Genomic DNA, 25,150 nt, shown 5'->3' with positions numbered 1-25,150 from the left:
GTCCTGCTGAATTCAGTGGGGCTTACTCCCAGCTAACATGGGGTTAGGGTTGCAAACTCGGTCCCCAAAAAGGGGCACTGGTGAATCTGCTACGGCCATTACCATGTTTTTCAGGTCGTCAAATGATAACTTCAATTATTGTGTGCGTAAAGTTTAAGGCCAGAATAGCAAGTGACATGGGGCGGGGAGGGCGGGGGGACGACAAACAAGTTTCCTTTTCTTTCTCCGTGCTTTCTAAAATTTGCACATGCTGCTAGCTGTCAGGGCTCTTGCATTCTCTTTATGTAATGAAGTTAAAGAAGGTGGCAGAAAAGTGAAAGTAAGTAGTTAGTAAACGGAACAAATTCCATAAACTTAATGCACAACTCTTGCTATTGCTCTTATAAATATAGCTGCCTTGGGGGCGGGGACAAATTTGCCTATTTCTTTTTAGCTTTCGTAAATTCTACTGTGGAAGTCTGGGATTATTATTATTATTATTTTTTACAAAAAAAATGTAAAGGCCTCTATTTTTAGTGGCATCTCTAGTGCTACATATTAGATCCAAATCCAAAAGAAAGTGCTACAATTTTTAAGATTGTTATCCGCGGTACTATTTTATATTTCCTAATTTTCAAAAGATTTCCTTTTTCTTTCTTTCTCAAAGAAAAGCGGGGGGGGGGGAGCGGGCTAAAAAATAATAATGAGAGAGAAGGAAATTATTATTTAAAATGCTGGCTTCTTCGCAAGAAATTACACATGCTTAGCATAAGATTCAACAAAGCAGCGGCCCTATAAAATTATAATTTAAATTGATATGTATCTCCCCCTGTAATGCAAATAATCTCAGGTTACTAGTGGGGAAAATTAGAATGGGATACTCAACAAAATTTTAAAGGAAATCTAAAACAGGAGGGGAAAGTATTAAAAAAAAATACCTGCACATGCCAAAAAAATTAAAAAATACAAAATAACCCAATAAATACAGAAATTATTGCACAGTTAAAAGGCTTCACAATTTTTACTGCCTTAACCAATCCTCAGGTTTAATAGAACTTTGTAGACACAGGTTATATTGAAGTGCCAAATTCTGGCACCTGCCATAGTTATGCTAAATTATGTATATGGAGGCAAGTTAGGTCAGCTTTTCTCAGTTGGCAATAGTTAAAACTGTACAATTTAAATGTTACCTAGACCCCTGATTTTTTTATATTTTTTTAACCCAGTGGGGGCCTTAGCTTCTTTCTGCCTGCTCAATTTTGACATCATTTGTCAGCAAGTGTTCGCCATGCCACTTTTTCATGTGTTTCTCCAGGGTGCTGTAAACACTGAAGGGCATCTGACAAATGTCGCAGCGGTAGACCTCCTTCCCTATCTGGCCATGTGTTTTCATATGACGCGTCAGCTTACTGCTCTGGGCGCATGCATAGTTGCAGAGCTCACATTTGTAAGGCCGCTCTCCTGTGTGGCTCCGCCGATGCACCGTTAAGTTACTGCAGTTCTTAAAGACCTTGCCACAGTACTCGCACGTGTCGCTCCGCCGTCCTTCCTTGGAACTGGGTCGGCCGGGGCCAGGTCCGCTGATGTGGGGCGTGCTGCCTCCGCTCGCCGTCCCGCTGCGCCCTGAGAGACCGCCGTCCAGCATATCCCCTGGAGGGGTGGAGAAACGCAGGCTTCCGTTCTCGGAGGAATGCTCAGAAGAGGTGGCAAAGGGAGATTGTCGGGAGTCTGTGAACCCAAGAAATGGATCTTTCATGAAGTGCCTCGATGCTGCGTACCCCACCAGCCACTGCGAGTAAACATTTTCAGAAGGTATTATTGTTGCTGGTGGCAAGTCCAAATCTTTCTCTATCTTTATCCTTTTCGAGGAGTTGTTTAAACTGGGGCTTGTGATGGGGGTGGGCTTGCGAGGGAACAGGCCGGGGAAAGGTTCTCCGGGACCAAAGTTCCTCCCGTTGACTGTCCCCTCCTCAGTACGGTCAAGTTCTCCAGCTACTGAGTCTTCGTCGCCGGTGTCTCTCTGGCAAAGGTCTCGGGGGCAGAGGTCTCGCTGGTCAGAGGACCTCTTCATGAAACTGCTCCTTTTCTGCTTCTCAGCCAACATGTCGCTGTATTGCTGGATGGTACCGAGGCTAACGTTCTCTATCACCTTCCCTAGGACGAGGGATTTTTCATCTGGCAGCGATTTGGAACCGTTCTCTCGGTTACGGCTCAGCTCCGAGTCCATGCTGAAGCTGGACTCGGGCCTACTTTCGTTTTCCAGCTCTTCTTCTTCCTCCTCCTCTTCTTCCTCTTCTTCATTGTCGTGACCTAGAGAAGGATCGCTCTCGTTCCTGAAGTCTGCCTCACTAGACTTTAGTCCTTCCCCAGTGAGCTCACTTGTGCCGGGCTCAGGGGAGCTTGTGGCGGACAGTCCGTCATCCGACCTCCCTGTCATGGACCCAGCTTTGTGCATATGCGTTTTCATATGGCGTTTTAGCTTGCTAGCTTGGGAACAGGCATGGTCACAGAGCTGGCATTTGTAGGGCTTCTCTCCTGTGTGGCTGCGCCGGTGGACGATGAGATTGCTCTGGAACTTGAACGTTTTCCCGCAAAATTCACAGGACTTGCTCTTAGCCTGAGGCTGGGGAGGCGTAGTGCTGCTCGGGGGCATCGGCGGCAATGGCGGGGTGCTCAAAAAAGGAGATTTAGGGCTTGGCTGGAAAGGATTCAACAAGCGATGCATAGGGTTGTTGCGGTTGGGAGAAACTGGCGGAGGGGTGGAGTTATTCCCTGCCAGTTCTCGAAGCCTTCTGGAGAAATCCATCGCTGGCGACTCAATTGCCATGGGGTTTAAACGCATGACTCTGTCAAAGGCACTGGGATGCTGGGCAACTAACCCCATTTCTTCGGCACTAAGGCGATGCGGATCCAGGTGATGGCGAGGCGGCGGGCTGAAGAGGGGAGGTGTGTTGGGGAGCCGGCCTTCGCCAAAGCCAGGGTGATCGCGCAGGATGGGACCTGTCATTCGCAAGAGACTAAAAGGGTTGTTGTCACCAAGGAAATTCATCAGCGGGGACTGTGCAACAGTCTCGGGTCCCAGAGGAGGAGGGATGGTGATGCGTGGAGTAAGGGAGCTGTTTGAAGGGCTTGTTTCCAGGTAGATGCGGAATCCATGTGTGTTCTGGGCATGCTGAAGCAAGAACCAAGCGCTGTTAAAAGGGTGCTTGCATGTTGTGCAAATATAGCTTGAAGGCTCATCTTTACCTATAGAAGGGACAGAAAAAGAGAGAGAGAGAGAGAGAGAGAGATCAGTATTGTAACACAGACAACTTCTAAGTAAAAAATATTTCCAGTTATAATGTGTCATTTCTGTTCCTATTTCTGTTTTCTAATACGAAAAGGAAAATGCATGTTTACGTCGCATCCATAATCTGTTTCCGGTATAGTAAACAAAAAAGTTATCGCTTGTTGCTGGGGTCAAACATGTCTGTTCCACTTGCAGGAGAAGAATCCCTACTTTGCTCAAAAATTATTTGTTCAGATCTCTGCTCAACCGTGAAGCGGACTGGGTGACTTTGGGCATAACCTACCTCACAGGTTTGTTGGGAGGATTAAAGGGTGGGAGGAAAATCACAAATCCTAAAGCTCCTTAGAGAAGAGGTGAGATTTCAAGGGGGGCGGGGAGAGAATGCAAAAATTAAGTGGCGGTGACTTTTGTGATATTGAAGAATGAGGAACAATTAACATCTTAATAAACAAAAGCTACCCATTCCTAGTTAGACGTGTTAGCATTTTCTATTTCATCCCCTGTTAACGCACCAGAACCAAAATAGCCTCAAAACAATCAAGTTTACCCTCAAACATAAACTCATCGGTTAAATATGCGTGCCCTTCCATTTAAGCTAATATGCTTATTCAGTGTTATTTTTCTAGAAAAAGTGGTGCCAGAACTCACCATGAATACTACCCTTGTTCTCTTAGAATGGCAACGGTGCTGACCTGAGAGATGCCAGAACTGAGTTCTGGTGAGCTTTGCCCGAAATAAAGCCCTGTACTTATTAAAGCTCATAGGCCACCTTAATATGATCCCCACTTTTTTAAAAACGGAAGGGGGCTGCACCTCAGTGGTTGAGAAAATGTTCTCCATGCCCAAAGCCCCTAAATTCAATCCTTGGCATCTCCAGGTAGGTTGGGGAGGGCTCCTGCTAAAACATTGGTGAACCACTGCCAATCGATTTAGTGACCTAGGTGAGGCTAATGAGCCAAGCTGATAAAAGGCAGTTCCTTATGTGCCTAGGATTTTACCAAGAACACCCCCAAGTAGGTTTCAAATACCAATCTCCCATATTCTAACCCAGCCTTATTCTCACCGACAACAGTGCTGTTAGAATCCCATCTAAGCTTTAAAAAAAATGCACCCTGTGTAGAAACCATCCTGCTACTGTGTTTAAAGAAAGCCCCGAACACGTCAGAAGATAAATAATTGTCTAATTATGAAAATCCATAATAACAGTTGGATGTAGTTGTTAACAGACACTGGAGCCATGTTTGAACTGCGTTATATACAGAAGTACTCAAACCGTGTCATTTAATACAAAAAAAGAGTTTGAACTTTTGACTCTCTTGTTTGTCTTCCTAATCTACCGTTGCTTTGTCTTCTCAGCTAGTGAATGAACGTTTAAAAAAACATTCCTACTTCAGAATTGTAAAAAAAGGGGGGGGCAGGTGTGGGCAAGTTACAGCTCAGCACTCAATTATTTCGCTATAAAAATAAAATAAAATCCATCCCTGGATACACAAAGCAAAACGTTTTATCATCACCTTAAACAGGAACACTTCCGTAAAACCTGGCAAATTCCTAGATATAGATACATTCCAGGTTTTTTAAAATGTCACATTCAGCCTTTTCACAGCAGCTATCTGTTTTACACAGGAAAACCATGGCAGCTGATTTCTGGGTGCTCTGCCGGAAAATGAATACATTCTCATAGCAAGGATATTGACGAAATTGTTATTTATTTGTTTTTTTAAAAAAGGCTGACCCTTATTGCAGCCCAGAACAATTGAACTCTACTGCTTTGAGATGGTCCGGACTGGCTCAGTGAGAAACAGGAAAAGGATCCTGCAAAAGGCATGCCTCTAAATATGGTACCATTCTCTAGGAATTGCCCAATATGGAGAGTGGGGTGGGGATGTCCTGTCCTAATTTCCTTTATTTTGAAACGATCTCTGTTCTCTTATCACAAGTCAAGGTTCCTGCTACCATGCTCTGTTGATTGCTAGCAGCATGGAAACAAAAAGGAGCAGAAGACTCTGTGCAGGACGTTTCAAAGGCACCACAAGGGCTTGTTGCCTGTCACCTGCAGCTCCTATTTCTGGCTCTTTTTCAACAGTGCTTATGACTTGCAGCCCACTTTTGGCACTGGCAGTGGTTTCTTCTTGTTGTGGTGACCCGCTATAGCAATCTCCACCACCCTGTATCCATTCCTTCCTGTTTGGCCTTGGCAATAGGAGGTGAAGAAGAAGAAGAAGCCATGATGGGACAAGGGAATCTTCTCCCTTTTTCTTGGCTTGTGTCCTGTTAGAGCATGCGCAAAAAAAAAAACCCACAGATGTGCCCATCCCCAACCCCAGTGGACACTGGGCAGATGCCCAAGCATGCTGATGCTTGCCCTGGGTATAAGATAGCATGAATGAATGGGAATGATGGCATTTGCATGCCTGAATCAACATCTCGTGTCGATTAAGGGAGAAAATGCCCTACAGACATGCCCCAAGCCAACACAGAGATCACAAATCTGGATTCCTACTCCCTAATTATAGTAGTCCCGATTGGCAGAGACAAGACTCTTAGAGCTGTTTGAATGCCTTGTGGTATTCTCTGCAAAGAGCTAGAAGGCAACAAGTATTATGTAGATATCGGCACGTGGGGGTGATTTTCCTGAGTCCCATTGAAATCACCAACATTAATGGTATCTGCACATTGTACATAAACAATTAGTCGGGACAAAGCCTAAGTATTGGGAAAGAGGCAGAGAGACATTTATCAGTCAATCAACAGAGAAGCTAGGCAAACCCCATAGGATGCACACATCTTGGGGCACACTAGTCCCTAAGAGTAGATAAAGCAAGTTCTAAGCTGGAGCAATATAGACTTTAGAGCAAGTCCAGTGTCAATGAGCCATTAGTCACACTTTAGGAAAAACTTGCTTCCCTGCTCTAAGTGATGGGATTTAAGATTCATGGGGGAAATATGACATTCTCACCCAACCCTAACCCAAAATCTTGCTGTGCTGTAGGGCAATTTGCTGTGTGCCTTTGGTTGCTGCTGCTTCCAAACACTAAACGCTGCCCCTAAGAAAAAGACATACAACCAGAAGCATTCTAGCACAAATCCCTAACAATTTTATAGACCATGATCCTACACAGAAATGTCCTTTACTATCAACTTAGCAACTGAGGCATTTGGCAGGCAGAAGAAGTTGTTTTATGTCAGCTCTGAAGATTATTCAACAGTCAGTGCTCCCATTAGTACTTCCAATAGTTAATTTTTTTCTTTCTTTCTCAAGAATGAATGTGACAAAAAAGTCTAGACATTTAATGTTTCTTAAACAACACTATATGTAGTATAGAATGTGACAGAAATCACTGAGGCAGGCTAAAATATATAGCATAATCTGTCAAAAGCTTTTTTTTAACAATATGTTTTACCTCAACTCACCCTTGAATGGACTTCATTTTTTTTAAAGGGCTTTATTAAAGTGTGATCTAATAGCAACCAAAGAGCAGAATCTTACAAGGTCATATAGCTTCGCATTAAAGACTGTTTGGCACCCTTTACCTCCATTTTATAAACACTAATTAATTAACTGATTTCCCACAGCTGACTGGGTCTTCCTTCTTTAAAGTCGCAGAGTGAATTCTCTATTTATCTGTTTTATCTCAGTGTTCCCAGAAACTGGTTTCCCTAATAACAGAGTTCCCCCTTCCTCGCACACCCCTTCTGCATTTGCCTGGAAAGAGATTTACCTCAGGACAAGCAGATAGATAAAACAGTATGTTGTGGGCTGAGTTGAAGACCAAGGTCAGTCTAATGGATGGTTTAAAAATAAAAGTAAAAACATAGCCTTAAAATGGCAGCTGGCTAGCCACTGGCATTTGTTTCATACAGCTGACAAGCTTTGGTTTTTTGTGGTGTTGTTGTTGTTTTTAAATTATTATAATTATAATTTGCATTAAAAAAATCACCTCTGTGAAATGCAAGTGAAAGAACGAATCCATTTTACTTCTGCTTTCTTATTCCCATTCAAAACCAGCTTATTAGCGTGTATTACTGGCATAAGATACTGATATGACAAGTTATCGGTCATAACAGTAGCAGCTCTTCCCTTTGTTTTTCTTTCATTTCGCTTTCATGCCCCTAAACTCTTCTGTTCGGCAGCCCCCTGTTCACAATGGCAAAATTGACTGCAGGCTACTCAGCTCTGACAGATTCACTTATTTTTCTTCTTCTTCTTCTTCCTCCCCTGCTTCAGTTTCACAGCCCTCAAAGGCTCTCCCTAGACTCTCCTTTATTATTTTTTTCATACTTACAGAAAATAAAAAAATAAAATGTTCATTTCCATATTATCACTTCATGGTTATCTTGCCTCGAAGTTGCCCTGAGCAGTGTGGATGCTCACTTTTAAGAACAGAACAATGTCAAAAAGTCTTTGAAGATCCACTCCGAACATTTTTATATGCTAAAACTTGCTAAGTATTTTAAAAATGCCCAGGAACGGTCAAATAGTGCTATAAAGTGATCCTTATAGTTAATAAAGCAGAGTGCCTACTCTTGCAGGGGACACACACCCTACTTTGGTGTGAGTGTCCTCAATGTGGCTTTGCACATTACACATTACTGGGGGGAAAGATAAAGTCTTCACTGAGCAGTTTGGGGGTTCTCTTCCACATCCCTCTCAGCATTTTTTTCCTCCCTAGGGATGTTATTTTTTTTGCAGATCTTGGGGTCCCCCGAATCCTGTTCATACCTCTGTCTTATGTGTGGAAGGTGCCATTTTGGTTATATAAGGATCCACATTTATAGAATTTCTTTAGCACATGGAACTAAATGTACTTCTAATATAGAAGTCCTAATACAGAATGAGCTTTTAGTGCATGGGGTGGTCCCTGTGTTAGTCTGAAGTGGAAGGTTGAGCTCCAGACGGAACAGCCAACTTCAAGCATTATCACCATGGGAGAGATGGGAGAGTTTTCTTGAATGGCTCTTCTCTACCCCCTTCCTCATTCACATAACTCGCTACACTACACACTGTGTCTGAAAAAGTGATTAATTTAAATGGGCTAAATAATGCACGAGTTGCGATGTAAGGTTCACCGAGGACTCTACAGTGGTTATTTCTCTCGAGATCCTGAATTCACAAGGCCTCTAGACATCATAGTGGGTGGAGAATGTGGCTGGATCACCAAGTTTGTCTCCAAGAAGCATGGGGGTAGATTAGCTAACAGATTCTAACTCCTAGTCAGCCACTTGGAGACACACTTAAGAACCATATGCAAAGCCCTCTTGGATGAGAATATCTGTTTCCTAGAGTGGCCAAGCAGGTGCTTATCAAGCAGGACATGAGCTCAAGAGCCTTCTCCCAACCACCTTTAAGCAGGAACCAGAGCCCTGCTACCATTCCCCCAAGTGGTTGGTTGGGAAGCTGCATGTATGCAGCCATCAACCACACCATACACCCAACTTGCCTCAGGGTTCCCAAGTGGGATGGATCCCCTCAGGGACCACCAATTCCCTCACCTTTAGGTCTACCACCCCTGTGGCTTCCAGCCACCCCCTGCCCCAAGGCTTTTGCTACCCAGTTCTATTTTGGCGCATAACAAGCATCTAGCAAATGACTTCTAACAAACGAATCCAATTAAATAACGAGAGCCTTTCTTTGAGTATCCCATAGCTTAAACCTATGCAAGTAATTATAGACTGTGCATTTGCTGAACCCACCTGCCTATTCTGAGGGTAGACTTATTCTGAAAACAAATAATCATTCTCTCCCTTGCTCTGTGATGGGTGACATTATGTTCAAAATGTGAATGCGCTTTTAAAAAGGGGGGGGCACAAAGCAAAGCGAAAGCGTAGCTGAAGTTAGTACTCCCACACACGGCATGGTTTCTCACTGTGGCATTGTCCGGGTTTGAAGCAGTTTTTGCACTGGGCACTCACCAGAGTAGCTAGGACAAATTCCATCCTCCAGAGTTTCTGCTGTGTCTTTTATCTTTCTTTCACTGAGCAGTTACTGCTGGGTTTACTATGACCTAGGTTTACCAGCTCCCTTACCTCCTCCTCTGCAAAGCAGGCCCACAGGCATACTTAACCTCTCCCCAGTCAAGTCCCCTTTTATACAGACAATAGTTAATGTTGATTGTTTATATTGCTTTTGTTTCAAAGGACTTTAAGGAAGATTTGTAGCACACCAACAATGACCACTTGTTTGGCGCATGAGCTGGGTCTGGCTATTTTCTTCCTAACACCAGTCCAGAAATATGGGGTGCACATGAAGAAGAGTGGCTCCCCGTTTGTGGAATGCTCTCCCCAGGGAGGCTCGCCTGGCACCTTCATTATACACCTTTATTTGCCAGGCGAAAACGTTTCTCTTCAACCAGGCCTTTGGCTGATTGACACCCGATGCGCTTTTAAATGTGTGTGGGAGTTTTTTTGGGTTGGGGGAATTATTGGTTGGCTGTTGTTTTTTTTTTACTATGTATTTTTGTGGTTTTTATATTGTAAATTTATGTTGTGCACTGCCCTGAGATCTGTGAATGAAAGGCGGTATACAAATTCAATAATAAATAAATAAATAAATAAAATTACTCCTGGAGGGAGGTATTAGGGTGTGGATATCCTGCCCACCTAGCAGTTCGAAAGCACATCAAAGTGCAAGTAGATAAATAGGTACCACTCCGGCGGGAAGGTAAACACCGTTTCCGTGCACTGCTCTGGTTCGCCAGAAGCAGCTTAGTCATGCTGGCCACATGACCCGGAAGCTGTACGCTGGCTTCGTCGGCCAGTAAAGCGAGATGAGTGCCGCAACCCCAGAGTCGTCCGCGACTGGACCTAATGGTCAGGGGTCCCTTTACCTTTACCCTTCCAATGGGCATACTCACTGCCTGTCTGCAGGAAGCAGAGGATTGACCATGCGTTAACATGGGGAAGCAAGCCACACTCACGAAGAAACGATGTCAGTATGGGATTGTTTTGAGCTTAAACTTCCTGTTGTCATGCTTAGAGAGATCAGCACTTAAACAGGAGCCTGGGAGATCTCCACTTGAAAGCTAATCAGGGATTCACTAAAAGTTGCACTTCTCTGCAAATTATAGTGCATAGTGGGAAAGATGTTTCTTGGGGGCAGGGTGAGACATATTATACCCAGATGAAGCAAAATAATCCGGAAATCATGCTTTAAGGGAGATTTGCTTTTATGTTGCAATAAGGAGATACACACACACATTAAAATTAATGGCCCTAACTTACTCATGAGTAAAACCATGCATAGGCTTGCACCTGCAAAGCCAGTTGCTTAATAACATAATGTCTGCCTTTCATGGGAGGCCAAAGGTTGAATTAACACCCAATGTATTGTATATATCACTAGCTTTAATTATGGGCTACAGTGCATTTTGCTTTCTTGTATTTGTTCAGTTTTTTTGTTTTCCTTTTATTTTGTTTAATATTTTACTTACTTGTTGCAAGCCATCTTGTAACTTTATGTTACAGGGCAGCACACAAATGGCTCTAATAAATACTGAACTACATTCTTGTACTTTACCTAAACCATTTTCATCTGTTACAATACAGGGAAAGATAATAGAACAAAGGAGTTAGTAGGTTTCACTGTCCTTAAGAGGTTTTTTTTTTTTTAACCTCTAATTACCGGATGCACAATTAATTCTAATTTATGTAAATCAGCAATACGAAGAATATAATGGCAGCTAGCAACAGGCATAGTTCCATTAGGGAGTGTACTATCATGTTTCTGTCCATTTTCTCCCTGGGCCACCCTTAGAGGGAGCATTCCAACCCCCCCCCCCAAAAAAAACTTATTTTAGCTCTCCTTCACAAAACATTGCATGCTCACTTTAAAAAGCTGCAACAGAGGCAATAAAAACATAAGGTATGTTTAATGGGGCTTCAGTGCAGCTATAGAAATCCATGAAAATAGCAACTTGCAAGATTTAAAAGAGAGGGCATGTTTAGTATTAACACTCAGGAGCAGACATGTATCTGACTCTTCTATAGCTACCTCTACTGCTTTTTTCTCCACATAACGAGCATTTAAATAATTGCTCCCACTTACGTTTTTGTATTCTAATACCACCAATAATAGCAGTGTGGATGCTCAATAAAACACACACATACCTTTAATTGAATTATTATTGAATTAAAATGCTTTAATTGAAAGCACTGGTTTTAACAAGCCTTTTCATAAGACCAGTTGATGATATTAAAAAGAAAAAAGGAATTGAAACCATGGGGGGGGGGAAAGATTTCATGTTTCTCAAAGAACAAAAACTAGCGGGGAACTCGGCATTTGACTGGCAATCTAGTTTAAGGCTATATCCCCACAAGGGATATGGAAACTGAACCTCTGATGTGCCAAAAACACTTTTGTGCTATACCAAACAGCAAATGAATGAACCATTTCCTCGTTTTCAAGTGCCAGAAGTTTCAGAAGCAGAAAGCGTGAGCTACAAACCAGGTAAGAACACACACACACACACACACACACACACTTAGGAGGACTTCAGCTACTGTGTGATAGCTAAGTGGAAATGTCAAATGACTCACTGGTTAGCTACCATTAGGATTACAAGGTTGCAGCCTGGTGTTTTTCTCTCTTCCTTGAAATCTAACATGGAATTTACCTCGTGGTTGCAAATGTGGCCACTTACAGCAGCTTCAGAGAAATAGCTCACTTAATCATAAGTAAGGCCTGCTCTCTCCTAAGGAAGCACCACTGTGGCATCCTATACCGAACAATTAAAATAAGGCAGAGAATTAACATAATTCATTAACCGCCTGGTTTTGTGGCAGAAGAAAGATCTTTCTCTCGGTTTACTTGCTTGAGTCATCTAGAGCCATTCTGCACTGCAAGGATTTTTTATGCAGCACAACTTATCTGCCCTTGATCACAGTTTGTGGTCCAGTGAGAGTTTGGGAAGAGGGCCGATATGTACAGAACTGTCCTTGCAACAGGTTAGGCCAAATAAAAGCAGTAGTAAATAAAAGGAAGCATAGACGAACTATCAGCCATGCAAGGTTGACTGATGCAAGGTGAGATGGCACAGACAAGGGTGCTAGGGCATTCTGGAATTGGCCTGCAACCCTGTCACCTGCCAAGCCAAATGCACCCTATTCCACCCCCCGCTGCCTAGCACTTCAAAAACAGTTGTCAACCACCTGGCAGATGATTGGTGGACTACATTAAAGTTGGGTGGCTCACAAGTTGCACAAGCTTGCTCTGGAAATGAAGTGGTATGCAGGAAAGGATTTCGGGAACAAGTGTAAGTTGTAATGGCAGAGGGCCTTCTCGGTGGTGGCGCCTGCCCTGTGAAATGCCCTCCCGTCAGATGTCAAGGAAATAAACAACTATCTGACTTTTAGAAGACATGTGAAGGTGGCCTTGTTTAGGGAAGTTCTTAATGTTTGTTGTCTTATTCTGTTTTTAATCTGTTGGGAGCTTCCCTTAGTGGCTGGGGAAACTTAGCCGGATGGGCGGGGTATAAATAATAAATTCTTCTTCTTCTTCTTCTTCTTCTTCTTCTTCTTCTTCTTCTTCTTCTTCTTCTTCTTCTCTAGAGAATGGAAGCTTGACATGGGGTCGGGGGCAGGGGAAAGTTGTATATCCTGTACTCGCGAGCAGCATCTGCCCAGCCAATGTTGGAAACAGACATTTGGCTGGATCTAGCAGTGTTCATTTTATAATGGTTTTACAAATGTGGAAGGAATATGAGGGATGTAGTTATAGAATGCAACAAAGTGGGCAATATAGCAGAAGAGATGAGCCTACAAAAGTTCATGAAAATTTTATGAGAATAAACCAACTCAGTGCATATGTGAATGATGGGATTTCTAGCACTGCAAGTATCCCTTCACAAAATATAGCTTTGGGTGTTTGCATGCCACAGTAAACAACAATTAATACATTATTGTGAATGCACACAAGACTCCCACTTTGCCCCTCTCCTCCAGTTAGCAGGAGCAGCCACGATCCCTAACTTAATATTAACATCCAAACCAAGGATCACACTGTATTTCTCCAGACAAGCCATGATGTTAAGCCAGGTTTGTTCTTAGATCCCCACTTGTGGTTTGACTGAAACCATCTATGATCCCCAATTCAGATGTAATTCTAAGGCAAGGATTGTGGTTCATTGCTCCCACTGGCTAGAGGGGAGCAGCGTATAAGCAGAAATCTCCACAAGCATGATAAACCATGTTTGGTGCACATATAGTTATGTACTTTTTGAACTTTCAATAAAGATGTTACCAAAAAAAAGAGATAAGCTATGAACTATTGTTTGCTGTTAGATGCAAAATGAGACCTTTCATCCAATTGAGATGGAAAACACACAACAACTGGTAAATTATTTCAAGCCCCATAGCTTACAACAGTTGGTATGCTTTTATATTAAACAGTTTAGACCAGAATTCTCTGCCTTGGATCACAAGAGGAGAATGAGCTAATAAGGGGCATGAATTTTTGGTTTCCTAAGACAATGCAAGTGTTCTTTTCTTGGACTTCAGTGGGCCATAGATTCAACCAACAACAGGTAAGAGTCAAGACCAAATACGTGCTACTTGTACGTCTTTCCTTCTTTTAACAAACAGTGTAATCAAGTAAATTGTTTACTGCTCGTGATGGAAAAATAGTGTTTCCATGAGATTAAGATACACATATCTCCAGTTTTCATTGTTAGTCCTGGTTGAGCCTTCTTCCAGGAATGGATTGCATAGATATCAGGGACAACCTGAGAGGTAAGACATACTGAATATGATCAAATATATGTGCATTCGATCACACTCTGATCACAACTACGCCAGTATAAATATGAAGCCATCCCACTAACCTCCATCCTAGTCCTTCTCAAAGTTAACAGGTTGGGTTATGGCAGAATTAAAGAATTCACAAATAACAAATACCAACCGACACGCAATTAACGGCTCACCAACACATTTGTAATATCACACTTTGTTGATCAAAAATAATATGCCAAACCATCAGGAATGTCATCGGCAAATATTAAAAAGAGAGAGAGAGAGAGAGCTGTACTAATAGCTAGCTCTGGAAGACCAAGCCATTCACGACTGGGAGTTCAGTCACCCTCATGGCACCCGGCTATACATCATGGGAAAATGTGTATGTCATGTAGACATTCTCTGAGCCACATAGGAGCTGCTCATGGGTAAGAAGGTCCCTTGTGGCTGAGGAAACGTCTAGAGGACATCGTAGTTCTGAACAACAACAAAGACCGACTTACCGCACCAATATGCTGCCCACAGCCACCAAACGCCTCCCCCCCAAGAAATCATTTGTATAAAATGTAAGTAACATTTACTCAGACTAGGAACTCTGACACAGTCTATTGAGAGAGAAGGTCATTAATCCTAAATAAAGCCATCAAATGTACTATTTTTAAAAAGAAATAGCAATTTCAGATCTTAAGTAGTCGTTAGCAATTCTGGGTACTCCAGTTATGACAAAGGCTCTGCTATCTGTGGCTGCTTCAAAACCACTAAACAAGTTTGGGGATGTATCTATATTCCCTGTATGCTATGCAAATGAGAGAAAACCGTGAATTTCATTATATCTCCATGGTTGCCTATAAATTAGTATCAAACTCTAAAATCTACAACAGTTGTTATATCAGAAAGAGAAAAATGCAGAGGAACCGGAAAGGTCTTTCTGTAATAAAGCAGTGAGCTAACTTTTAAGTTAGCCTTTTTTCGTCCAAATGTTTTCCAGCTAAATCCTATAATTAGCACCTAAATGGTTTGATGTATGCTTCATGGTTTTTTAAAAATGTATATTCAAGATAGGAATGCTAGATAGAAGTAGGCAGGAGATGGATGGATGGATGGATGGATGGGGCAAATTTATAGAACAGTTTTATAAAACTGGAAGAATCATTAGTTTGACAAAAGAAGGAAAGAGCACATTAGTTTAAGGTGGAAAAGATTTACCCATTAGTGAAATGAAAAGGCTGTATGATTCACCTGTGGTATGGTGGTTTTTATAAATAGTGCCACATTTATAGCCTTTGAGAAGAAACACCATACTTCTCAAGGACATTTTAGGTCTTTTCCTTTTGCATAACACATTCATAGCCATTTGAAATAATGTCTATGTCTAATGTCTTTGCTACAATGTATGAAATGAGCCGGCAGCTTGCCTTTAAAATCTAGCTCCTATACAGTAGTTTGTTTGAAAGCCAGCAAAAGGATTTCCCCCGCTTTCTTTCACTCCCCCACCTTTTTCTTTTCTTTTCAGGACAGTTTTTGGAGATCATGATCTTACAGAAATGAACCGCGATCCAGTTTCCTAAACTTAGAAGAAAGTGAGGATGGGAAATATTAATCAGGGGAAAAAAATGCAGTGTGAATGTTCAAAACGATAAATGGCACCTAAAAAAGTAAGAAGAAAAAAATTGACATGCCCCCCCCACCCCGAATGTTCACCGTGTTTTAACAAGGCACACTCTGGGGAATATTAGGTATCTGTTCCTAGCTAGTAAAGGAAAGAGTGTATTATTTTAATTCATGACTTCTTTAACAAACACGAAGTTACTATCCCTGCTTCTCCGAATCCACAAAATCTCCACGTTCAGGCCTAAGAAGTATTGCGAGGGCTGTAAATCTTGTTTTAATGGAATGTACATTTAGCTATGAGGAGATAATTGACGTTATGGAGAGCCTGGATGCTGAATTATATAGGTTATTTAATACAAAGGGGACTCATTACTAAAGCACTACAAACAAGTAGTAATATATGTATATTGTTCAGAGTGGCGTTATAGCAAAAGTGTTCAGGTCCACAGGGATTTATAAAACACAAGAAAACAGCAGACATGCACTTGTAAATTTGTCTCATTTGTCTCTGAAGTTAAAGGTTATTCCCTTGATCTGAATTTGTAATAAAAACATCCTAGGCTAAGGTTTGTTGGGAATGTTTGAATATGTAAATTGTGTACAATGACAGGAAATTATAGGGTGAAAACTGAATGCGAATTTTGACAGAATTGCACAGATTACACCCCCCCCCCCCCGCTTTAGACGAAATGTTTAGGTGGTGGGTTTTTTAAATGTATATTATAAAGGGAGGTGCTCAGCAAACCTATTTGAATGGAAAAATAACACATCTTGCCACTGCAACAATCAACCTCAGCACAGTTTCAAATACAGGAATATCTTATGTGCTTAGGAAATATAGATAGTAAATCTCATGAACTAATGGCTCAGGTGATGGAAGCCCATGGGCATGTTATACCAATGTTGAACTGTGTCTGTGTGAATGCTAAGAATTTTAATTTTAATGGACGGGTTCTCTAGTTTTTTCTTTAGCCTATTGCTGCCCTTATGTATGTATGTATGTATGTGCATGAGTGTGTCTTTTAAAAAAAGGCTTTTGCCTCAGAAAATCCAAGGGAAAAATAAGATGATATTGTACTTTATGTGGCTGAAGATAAGGGTTTTTTCTCTCTCTCTCTCTCCTTCTCCGAGCACCACAGTCTGTTCAGGTTAACCAACTGCACTGTTAGAATAACTCCAGCCGACTTGTCATAGAGTACAAAAGTCATCGGCGACTGAATGTTCTTTTCTGCACCGCAATTAAGACGAATCAATACGACGTGCCACAAATGGTATTTTACTCTCAATAAGAACTCGGGCTGAGTTTATTCAGAATATTTTAGCGCTTCCCCAGGGGATTTTGGTCCGACGCAGATGGCAAATAAAGTACTCAGCCTAGGGCTAGAGCACATTATGCTAATTCTAATGTCAGATGTACTTTAATATACAGCTCTATTTAATCACCCCATTATTTCACATTTCCATATGAAAAAACCTGCGGCACTTCTGCAGAGCTTTCACTCTGCGACAATGCCAGCTTCCTTCAACTAGCTCACTGTGAAATGGGGAGGGGGGCGGAGGGGAGGGAGAGAGAGAGAGAGAGAGAGAGAGAGAGAGAGAGAGAGAGAGAGAGAGAGAGAGAGAGAGAGAAGGAAGCCTGGTCATTCTTGCCAGTCAAAATGTTACAGTTTCAAAGTTGCAATGTTCCTGAATTTAAAGTGGATTGCCCAATATAATTAGCAAAATTGCTCTGCAAGGATGCTGATGCGCGCGCGCGCACACACACACACACACACACACACACATGCTAAGGAAGTGCTACTTGGAATTAAAACACAAGGCAGCCTCTCTGTTCCATATGTACACACACACACACACTCTCACACCAAAAACATATGCAAAGGAGGAAGGGGGGGGGACGTGCGGCGTGGAGAGATGCTGTCATAGTGCAGTGCAACCAATATTCACAACACTGTCACCAACAAACACACCGAGGTTCTTGGCTCTGCCGCTTCCGTTATTTGACATGGCTGGCACAGCTGCCAACCTACAGATGTCTCAGAATAAAACCTTCCTACAGGACTCTCCCCCCACCCCCAAAAAAGCTCCTTTGGCTGTATCAAACTGTTGTAATTAAAGCCAAAGCCGTAAACCTTCAATAAAGATCAATAAGGGTTGTAGTGTTTTTTTTAAATATTATTATTCACTGGTTACCCTGAGATTTAACTGGGTTTACTCCAAGCCCTGGGTTGAACTGTGAGGAAGATTTGAAACCTCAGCACTCAAACTGAAATGACTCTAAGTGATTTTTCCCCTTCTCCCCCCGCCCACCCACCCCAAGGGCAATCCACTATACAATTTGTTTGTATACTGATCTAAGGGGTGCATATTTGAGATCACTTAATGCGGATTAGCTGTTTGCTGACCACCCTGATATAATCACAAAACTAGGTGGTTAAAGGATGGATTTTAAAAAATAAAATTATTATTTTGGCATCCAACCTTTCAAATGCATGAAGGGGGGGGGATTGTAATCTACATTAGTGAACGTGCACAGGGGACTACAGAGTGTTAGCTATTCTGGATGAACTGACACAGAACACAGGAATTCAGTTTTTATGTACGTGGAACAATAAGGGGCATGAACTGAGGTACAGAAGGCTAATGCTCACATAGAGAAATGATAAGCCTAACCACCCCCACAATCCTATTTGTTTTGACAAGTCTCCCCCAATCTGCTGCTTTGTATTTGCCATTCAGAAATCTAGAACGAAGGAGATCTGGTCACAGACAAAATGAGTTGTACAGCCTCAGCGATACCGGCACATCAATACTAAATGTATTTAAGCTGAAAGTAGCTTCTTCAGATTTCACCGGAACTTGCATCCAAGCCAGAATAATTAGGCCTATAGCCAGCCAGCATTGCCTAAATGATGGAAAGCTGGATGTGGATCTGGGGGAATCATGCTGAAGTCCTACATGGCATCATTGTGTGGCATTAGACAAGACAATGGTGCTGTTTAGTAGCTGCAGAATCCTCCACACTGAGTGGTCCCAGCAGTGCATGTCACTTGAATCCTATGCATCGTTTTCCTGGGAGTAAGCTCCACTGAACACACTTGCAGAACACACTGTGCTTTAAAGAAACATAGTCAGCCAGCACAAGTGTGGCATTTAGCTTTTAATCAGAAATGCAAACATTCTTCTTGCATTTAGATTCCTAGCCTGAAGTAGGAACTCTATTAAAGAAAAGAAGTATCCAGCCTCTGCCTGATTAATTTCCTCATTCTCTGATTTCCTCTGTGCTGCTCTGTCACAAACAATAGTAATAATAATAATTTTATTATATATACCTAGCCATCCCAGTCAAATTTACTGGCTCATTATTTACTCATTCACTTGCCAGAGCAAGGGGTTGTTTCCATCAGTTGCCATGAAAGAAGTCCCTCCCAGCACACCCACAAAACCCTTGCTTCGCGGTTTGCTTCCTAATAGTGAGTTAGGATTGCAGAGGCATGTTTACCTTGGTTCCTCTGCAGGAGGAAAACTGTGTACAGACACCAGAGTTTCTTTTCCTTTCAGGTGATGCTTTGCCACAGATAAGCAGCTATTTAGCTAGAATTCCACAAAGGTGCATTGCAATGAGTGGCTTGGACCCCCAGTGGCCAAGCTTGAAGAGTTACTGTGAAGGTCATAGAATATCGTAGAATTGTATAGTTGGAAGGGACCCCAAGGGTCATCTAGTCCAACCCCCTGCAATGCAGGATTATGTCAGTAAGCAGGTCAAGTAAATAAAGACTGTAAAGCAGGTTTTCTTTTTTTTTAAAAAAAAAAACACCACTGCCCAAACACAAATCTACACAAATGATTTAATAGCAGCAGTAGCACTGTACAGCCATGCAGGGCTGCAGCCCCCCCTGTGTTCTATACAGACCCTAGCACATTCCTAGAGCTAAATAAACACATGAATTCAACACAAGTTCTGTGGGTATGGGTGGCTCCTGGAAGATCGAAGGCGTTCTGGGTCACAGAATGTATCTGCATTGATGCAGATACATCAGATGTCCCAAACGAGTCGCTGGAAATCTGCTCTGTGACATTAAAATCCACCCAAATCCACAAATGAAAAAAGGAAAGTCGCATTTCTCCTCCCCACCCCCCTTCCTGCACCTTGTATTTCTATTCTTCAGCCTAACCTCCTTTTCATACCTCAGAATTGCTCAGCAATGCATGCAACAGCCAGCACCTGGGGCCAGACCTCACCTGGTTCCACCGTTATGAGTCAGTGTTTAAAGATGTGGAGCTCGGTTGCTGTGACTCGACATGGCATATGTCACACAAATTAAATGTTCTGATGTGGACGTATTGGGTTTGCAAACCTTAAGATTCAAGACCAGAGAAGCCGCTTATCAAAAACGTCCTGGTCTAAATAAATTAAAATGGTTGGGATCCAAACAGCTTGTTTTAGGCACACCCGTGTGAATGCCCTGGACATTCACAATGCGATGTTTGGCTCTCCCCTCCCACCTTGGAACAGCAGCCATCATATCATATCACAATCTGCTTCTGAAAATCCCATTGTTTCCAACATCCATTTGTCACGTGGAAGGGAGGAGCCTATTTTTTTGTTTTGTTTTTGAGAAACACAAGCCCACAGCTCCCTTGGACACACAGAACTAGTTGCACGGTTACAGACCTCAACTGAAGTCTGTATTTTGCTTGTGCAAATGTACAGACATGCCGTGCATTACGGACTAGGAATGGGATGGTGTGTAAATTGCTGAGGACTGGAAACTTGTTCCACCTTGATTCCTTGCATTCGGCATGTGATCATCACAATTCACTTAAACTGGGGGCAGGAGGGCGGGGGGAGAGGACACCAGTTACTAGAAAGCCTTGGTCTGTTGTTGTTTTTCAGCCTTGGGTTATGAGCATGGTGGCAGTGATGCATGAGCTGTCAGCCACAGGCCAGAGTCAGCAAACATAGGAATTTCAAGCATCTACCACACCCCCAACGGCTATGTGGCTGGACCCACAATGGAAGGTGATTGCAAGAGGCTTGTCCCTGGAGCAAATAAAACTATTTTTAAAAAATAGGTTCAAATTGGTAAAGCATTAGAATCACAGAATTGTAGCGCTGAAAGGGTCATCTACTCCAACCCACTGCAATGCAGCAGTCTTTTGCCCAGGGTGGGACTTGAACTCATGACCCTGAGATTAAGAATCCCATGCTTCATTTGTTTATCAGTTCAACTTTAGCTGATATGGAAGCCTGAATGCCTTTAAGTTGTACCTGAGAGCTCTGCATACTCTTTTACCAACTAAGATTCACCCAGTAACAAGAACTTAATGAGCACAATCCTGTACATGCCTACTCAAGAATAAATCCCACTGAATTCAATGGGGCTTACTTCTAGGTAAGCAGATATAGGACTGCACCACCTATTCTGTCTCTCCCTCCTCTTGAGAACAATACCAAAGCTGGGTATTTGTTTATTTTTAATCTCCTTAAACTCAATGAGTTTACTTGAACTTCCCGGTCTCAACAAAAAAGAATCTATAAATTAAGCGTTGATTCAAAATCCACTTATGCCATGGTTATTTCTCCCCAATTATCCAACATTGTATTCAGCTCTTAGCTCTTGAGAGCTTTTTCCAACCTACCTATTTAATAGCACCAGGGACAGTAAATGTTTTCTCACTATGCTTACAAGGAACTAACTGGTGGGTACCAAATTTGCACCTAATACAAATAGTTATTTTGGATCACACAAGCAACTTCTGGTTGAGGATTGAATCTGGCAAGTTAACTGGTGGTGCTGTGGTCAAAACCACTGAGCCTCTTGGGCTTGCCGATTGGAAGGTCGGTGGTTCAAATCCCCGCGATGGCGTGAGCTCCTATTTTTCTGTCCTAGCTCCTGCCAACCTAGCAGTTCAAAAGCATGCCAGTGCAAGTAGATAAATAGGTACTGCTGCAGCAGGAAGGTAAACAGCGTTTCCGTGCGCTGCTCTGGTTTCAGTGTTCCGGGGAAACTGCGGACAAACGCCGGCTCCCTTGGCCTGTAAAGCGAGATGAGCGCCACAACCCCAGAGTCGTCTGCGACTCCATAGCTGTCAACCTTTTCCTTTTTTGCGGGAAATTCCCTTATTATAGCATTGGGAAACAGCAGGAAGGGTTGACAGCTATGTATATAGCAGTGGGGAACAGCAGGGAGGGTTGACAGCTATCACTGGACTTAACTGTCAGGGGTCCTTTACCTATACCTTTTTACCCTGTTTTAAAATTTTGACAATTTGAGTACTTTAGGAACAAATTCTACACGACACTAAAATTAAATTGTGCTGACATTTGACCCCTGTAGATTTTATTATTTTTAATAACTACAGGGCCTTCTCAGTTGTGGCGCCTCATCTGTGGGGACAATTTCAAGCAAAAGAGCAGCAGGTGTGGGAGAGGTACTGAATATTTTCCTCTGATTAGAATGGTGGTGGTGGTGGTGATTATTATTGTTTTCTTTCTTGCCCACCTTTTGGGGCATGCTTTCCCAAGGCAGGTTACAACAAATCAATAAAATACAATATTAAAACCCCAAACTTTCAAAAAAAAAAAAAAACCACATTAAAACAGCAACGTAAAGCAGTTTTAAAAATGAAAACCCTACACGTAAAAAAAAGTCTTTAGTGTTTTCCTAAAGGAGGCCATATGAATCTCCCTGCAAAGGGTATTTGGGCTACCACAGGGAAGGCCCTGTGCTCCCTTAACCCAGCAGCTCATTGCTGTGAGACTAGAAATGAGCTCAGTGTCAGAAGCAAAGTGCCTGGGGGCAGGAGCTGTGGGGGGGGGGGAGCAAACAAATGAGGAAGAGGGGAGAATCCTCTTCCCACATTCCTGCCTGAATTTGCACTCACCCCCCCCCAATTCACAAGCGTTTGGGGGGACCTTGACGGGTCTGCCGCCATAACATTTAGTTATTCCCCAAGGCCTTTCTGCTAAATACTTATATTTAAACTCAGTAAACATGCTGACTGAAATACGGGGGGGGGGGGGGGAGAGAAAGAGATCTGTTGAAATTAGGCTTCAGGGGATTTCACTGCCTTCTCCAACCACACTATTATATTCAGAGGGAAAAATTAATACTCTTAGCATCCCTCTTTCTTTTCCTCCATTTTAGATAAACGGACAGCGCTCCTAAGCCCCTCTTATTAAGCCTTCCTCGTGCGAATTGTAGCTGAAACTAGCAAAACAGCATTTAAAAACAACAACAACACATATTATTTATTCTGGGTATTAGGGAGGAAAAAAGTGGAATCCCAGACATTATCCATCATTATGGAAATGATCCGAGAGCCAGAATGCCTACAGGTGTGTCTTATAGTTAACGTGCCTCTTGTAAGACTATGAAAGGAAGATTCCCAGGCAGAGGTGAAAGAACAGTGTAGTATGCAAAAACAGCCAAGCTGATGTCCTGCCTACAGTTGTCCTGCAAGACTGAAGCCTCACAGGTTTCAATGGGTCTCAAACCAGATAGGAAAGTGTCTTATAATGAGTCAGATCATTGGGCAGTCTAGCTAAATATTAGCAACACTGACTAGTTCTTAAGGATATTTCACAGCCCTGCTTGGCAGTTCCAGGGACATTTAAGAATGGTTATGTTCATGCTTCAAATGTATGGTTGTAGATACCAAAATATGGGGAAGGCTTTTTAATATGTTCCACTGCTGTCTCAGAGTATGAAACACCTGCCTTAAATATATGCATGATGAAAACCCTTCAAAACCCCCACATTCCATGGCTTTTGGGTTATCCCCTTAATTCTCACTCCCAGCTTTAATCAAACTCATTCCGAAATAAAAACAAGCTTTAACTATAACCGCGCCACACTGCATTTTTGTTACGTTGTCTTTTGTTGATTGTAATGTCCTTGAGAGCAGGGACCTATCAATTTTTTATTTTTATGCCTTTCTAACTCTGTTCGTTGTGCATACTGGCAAGCACTGTATTAATAGCAACAAATAATAACTGTGAATTATGCAAGCATGCATACAAAATAGATTTCAGACACAAATACACTTCCAGCGAAAGGGGGAGGGGGGAGAGACTCACCCCTTTTACTTTTTCACAGAGGCATTTTAAAACTGCCCCACCACGGAAGCTGGGGAGATAGGGTTTCTTTTTATAATTTTTTTTTAAAAAAAAACCTCTGCAAATTTTACTTCGTTATTACTGTAGTTAATCACTGCAAGGAAAGCATGATGAAAGAGCAGCAAGCATCTCAAACCCTCAAAGAATGCACTGCCTGAAATTATTTTTAGAACAATTCCTGTAGCACTGCTTCTGAGTTGTAGAAACACTCCAAATCAGAAAGTCAATTTTTCCTCTATTTGCAGAAGTGTGCTGGTTTTCACTGGAAAGGCGCCTGTGTTTTGTTTGGCTGCTGTTCACATGCTGCCTTGGCAGGCTTCCCTTGGAGTGCTTACAGTGGATATTGCTCTTCCATACAGTAGCTCTCCCATTTTTAAGCGTCCCAGCCGCCCGTTTGCTAATAACACACAGGGAGAGAGACACAAGAGCATGAAATCTCTCTGAGCATCGTCTCTCTAAAGCAACAGAAGAAAAGCACAGCTGGGAGAGGCCTGCTCTATCGCACAGAGCTCTGTTCCCTTTCTAACCAGCCAGTATCCTGGTGGTGCTTTTAATTATGTTTCATGGATATTTATTTTATTTTTGTAAGTCGCCTGGATATATATTTAACGGAAGTGTGGATTGTAAAATCTATTTCTTTAGCTAATTAAAAACAAAACTCTTAAGACAATAACTTTTCCTCTTCTTTCAAAGGAGGAGGGAAGAGGAATGTGCATCAAACACTCTGATTCTGCTGAGTCACTCGAACTGAAGGTGCTAGGTACCAGCTAGCAGAATAACAATAACAATAACAATAACAATAATAATAAATATTTGTAGCCTGCCCATCTGGCTGGCTTCCAGCATATATAAAAGCACGTGTAAGTCTTCCTTATCTATCTATCTATCTATCTATCTATCTATCTATCTATCTATCTATCTATCCATCTATCCATCTATCCATCTTATCATGTAGAAAAGCTCAAACTAAAAGGAGAAACCAATGCTGCCGTCTGCCAGCTTCCCCTTCTAACATCTAATAATACATATTCAAGTTGCGATGTCATTCTGCATAACTGACTGCCACCCAGTAGGAAAGGCAGAGCAGATGAGTAACGTTAGAAAGGGAAGCTAAAAGCAAAGGCACCATGATTAATCTCAACATTTAGAGCACCTTGATACTCCATGAATGTGGGTGGGAAGCCCTGGCACCTACCCACCCATGACTCAACCCCTTGGAAGCCTTCAGCTGGGTGAGAAGGAGCAAATAGCTGTGTGCATATAGTGTTAGCTATATAGGACCCTTATAGGACATATAGGACCCTTCCTCACTGTCAGGAACCCTGAGCTGATCAGGGTTCCCTATCACAATATTCCAATATACTAACACGTGAAGTATGGGAAACGAACAGAGGGCTTCTGGGGTGGCTTGCTCCCAGACTCTG

The 25,150-nt window shown here is 42.3% G+C and overlaps 1 protein-coding gene across 1 annotated transcript in view; it reads right to left on the bottom strand.

Annotated features, from left to right (window-relative positions):
- Positions 1 to 672: 672 nt before the first annotated feature.
- The window catches only part of BCL11B (BAF chromatin remodeling complex subunit BCL11B), a 155,506-nt gene continuing 131,028 nt past the window's right edge, over positions 673 to 25,150 (bottom strand). Inside the window, 1 exon segment of the mRNA XM_033140168.1 lies at positions 673 to 3,225. Coding sequence (XP_032996059.1) covers positions 1,214 to 3,225 — 2,012 coding nt within the window. The 3' untranslated portion in view covers positions 673 to 1,213.

Source organism: Lacerta agilis, chromosome 1 (assembly GCF_009819535.1).
Source record: "Lacerta agilis isolate rLacAgi1 chromosome 1, rLacAgi1.pri, whole genome shotgun sequence".
NCBI lineage: Eukaryota > Metazoa > Chordata > Lepidosauria > Squamata > Lacertidae > Lacerta > Lacerta agilis.
This window is presented reverse-complemented; position numbering and strand designations above follow the sequence as displayed.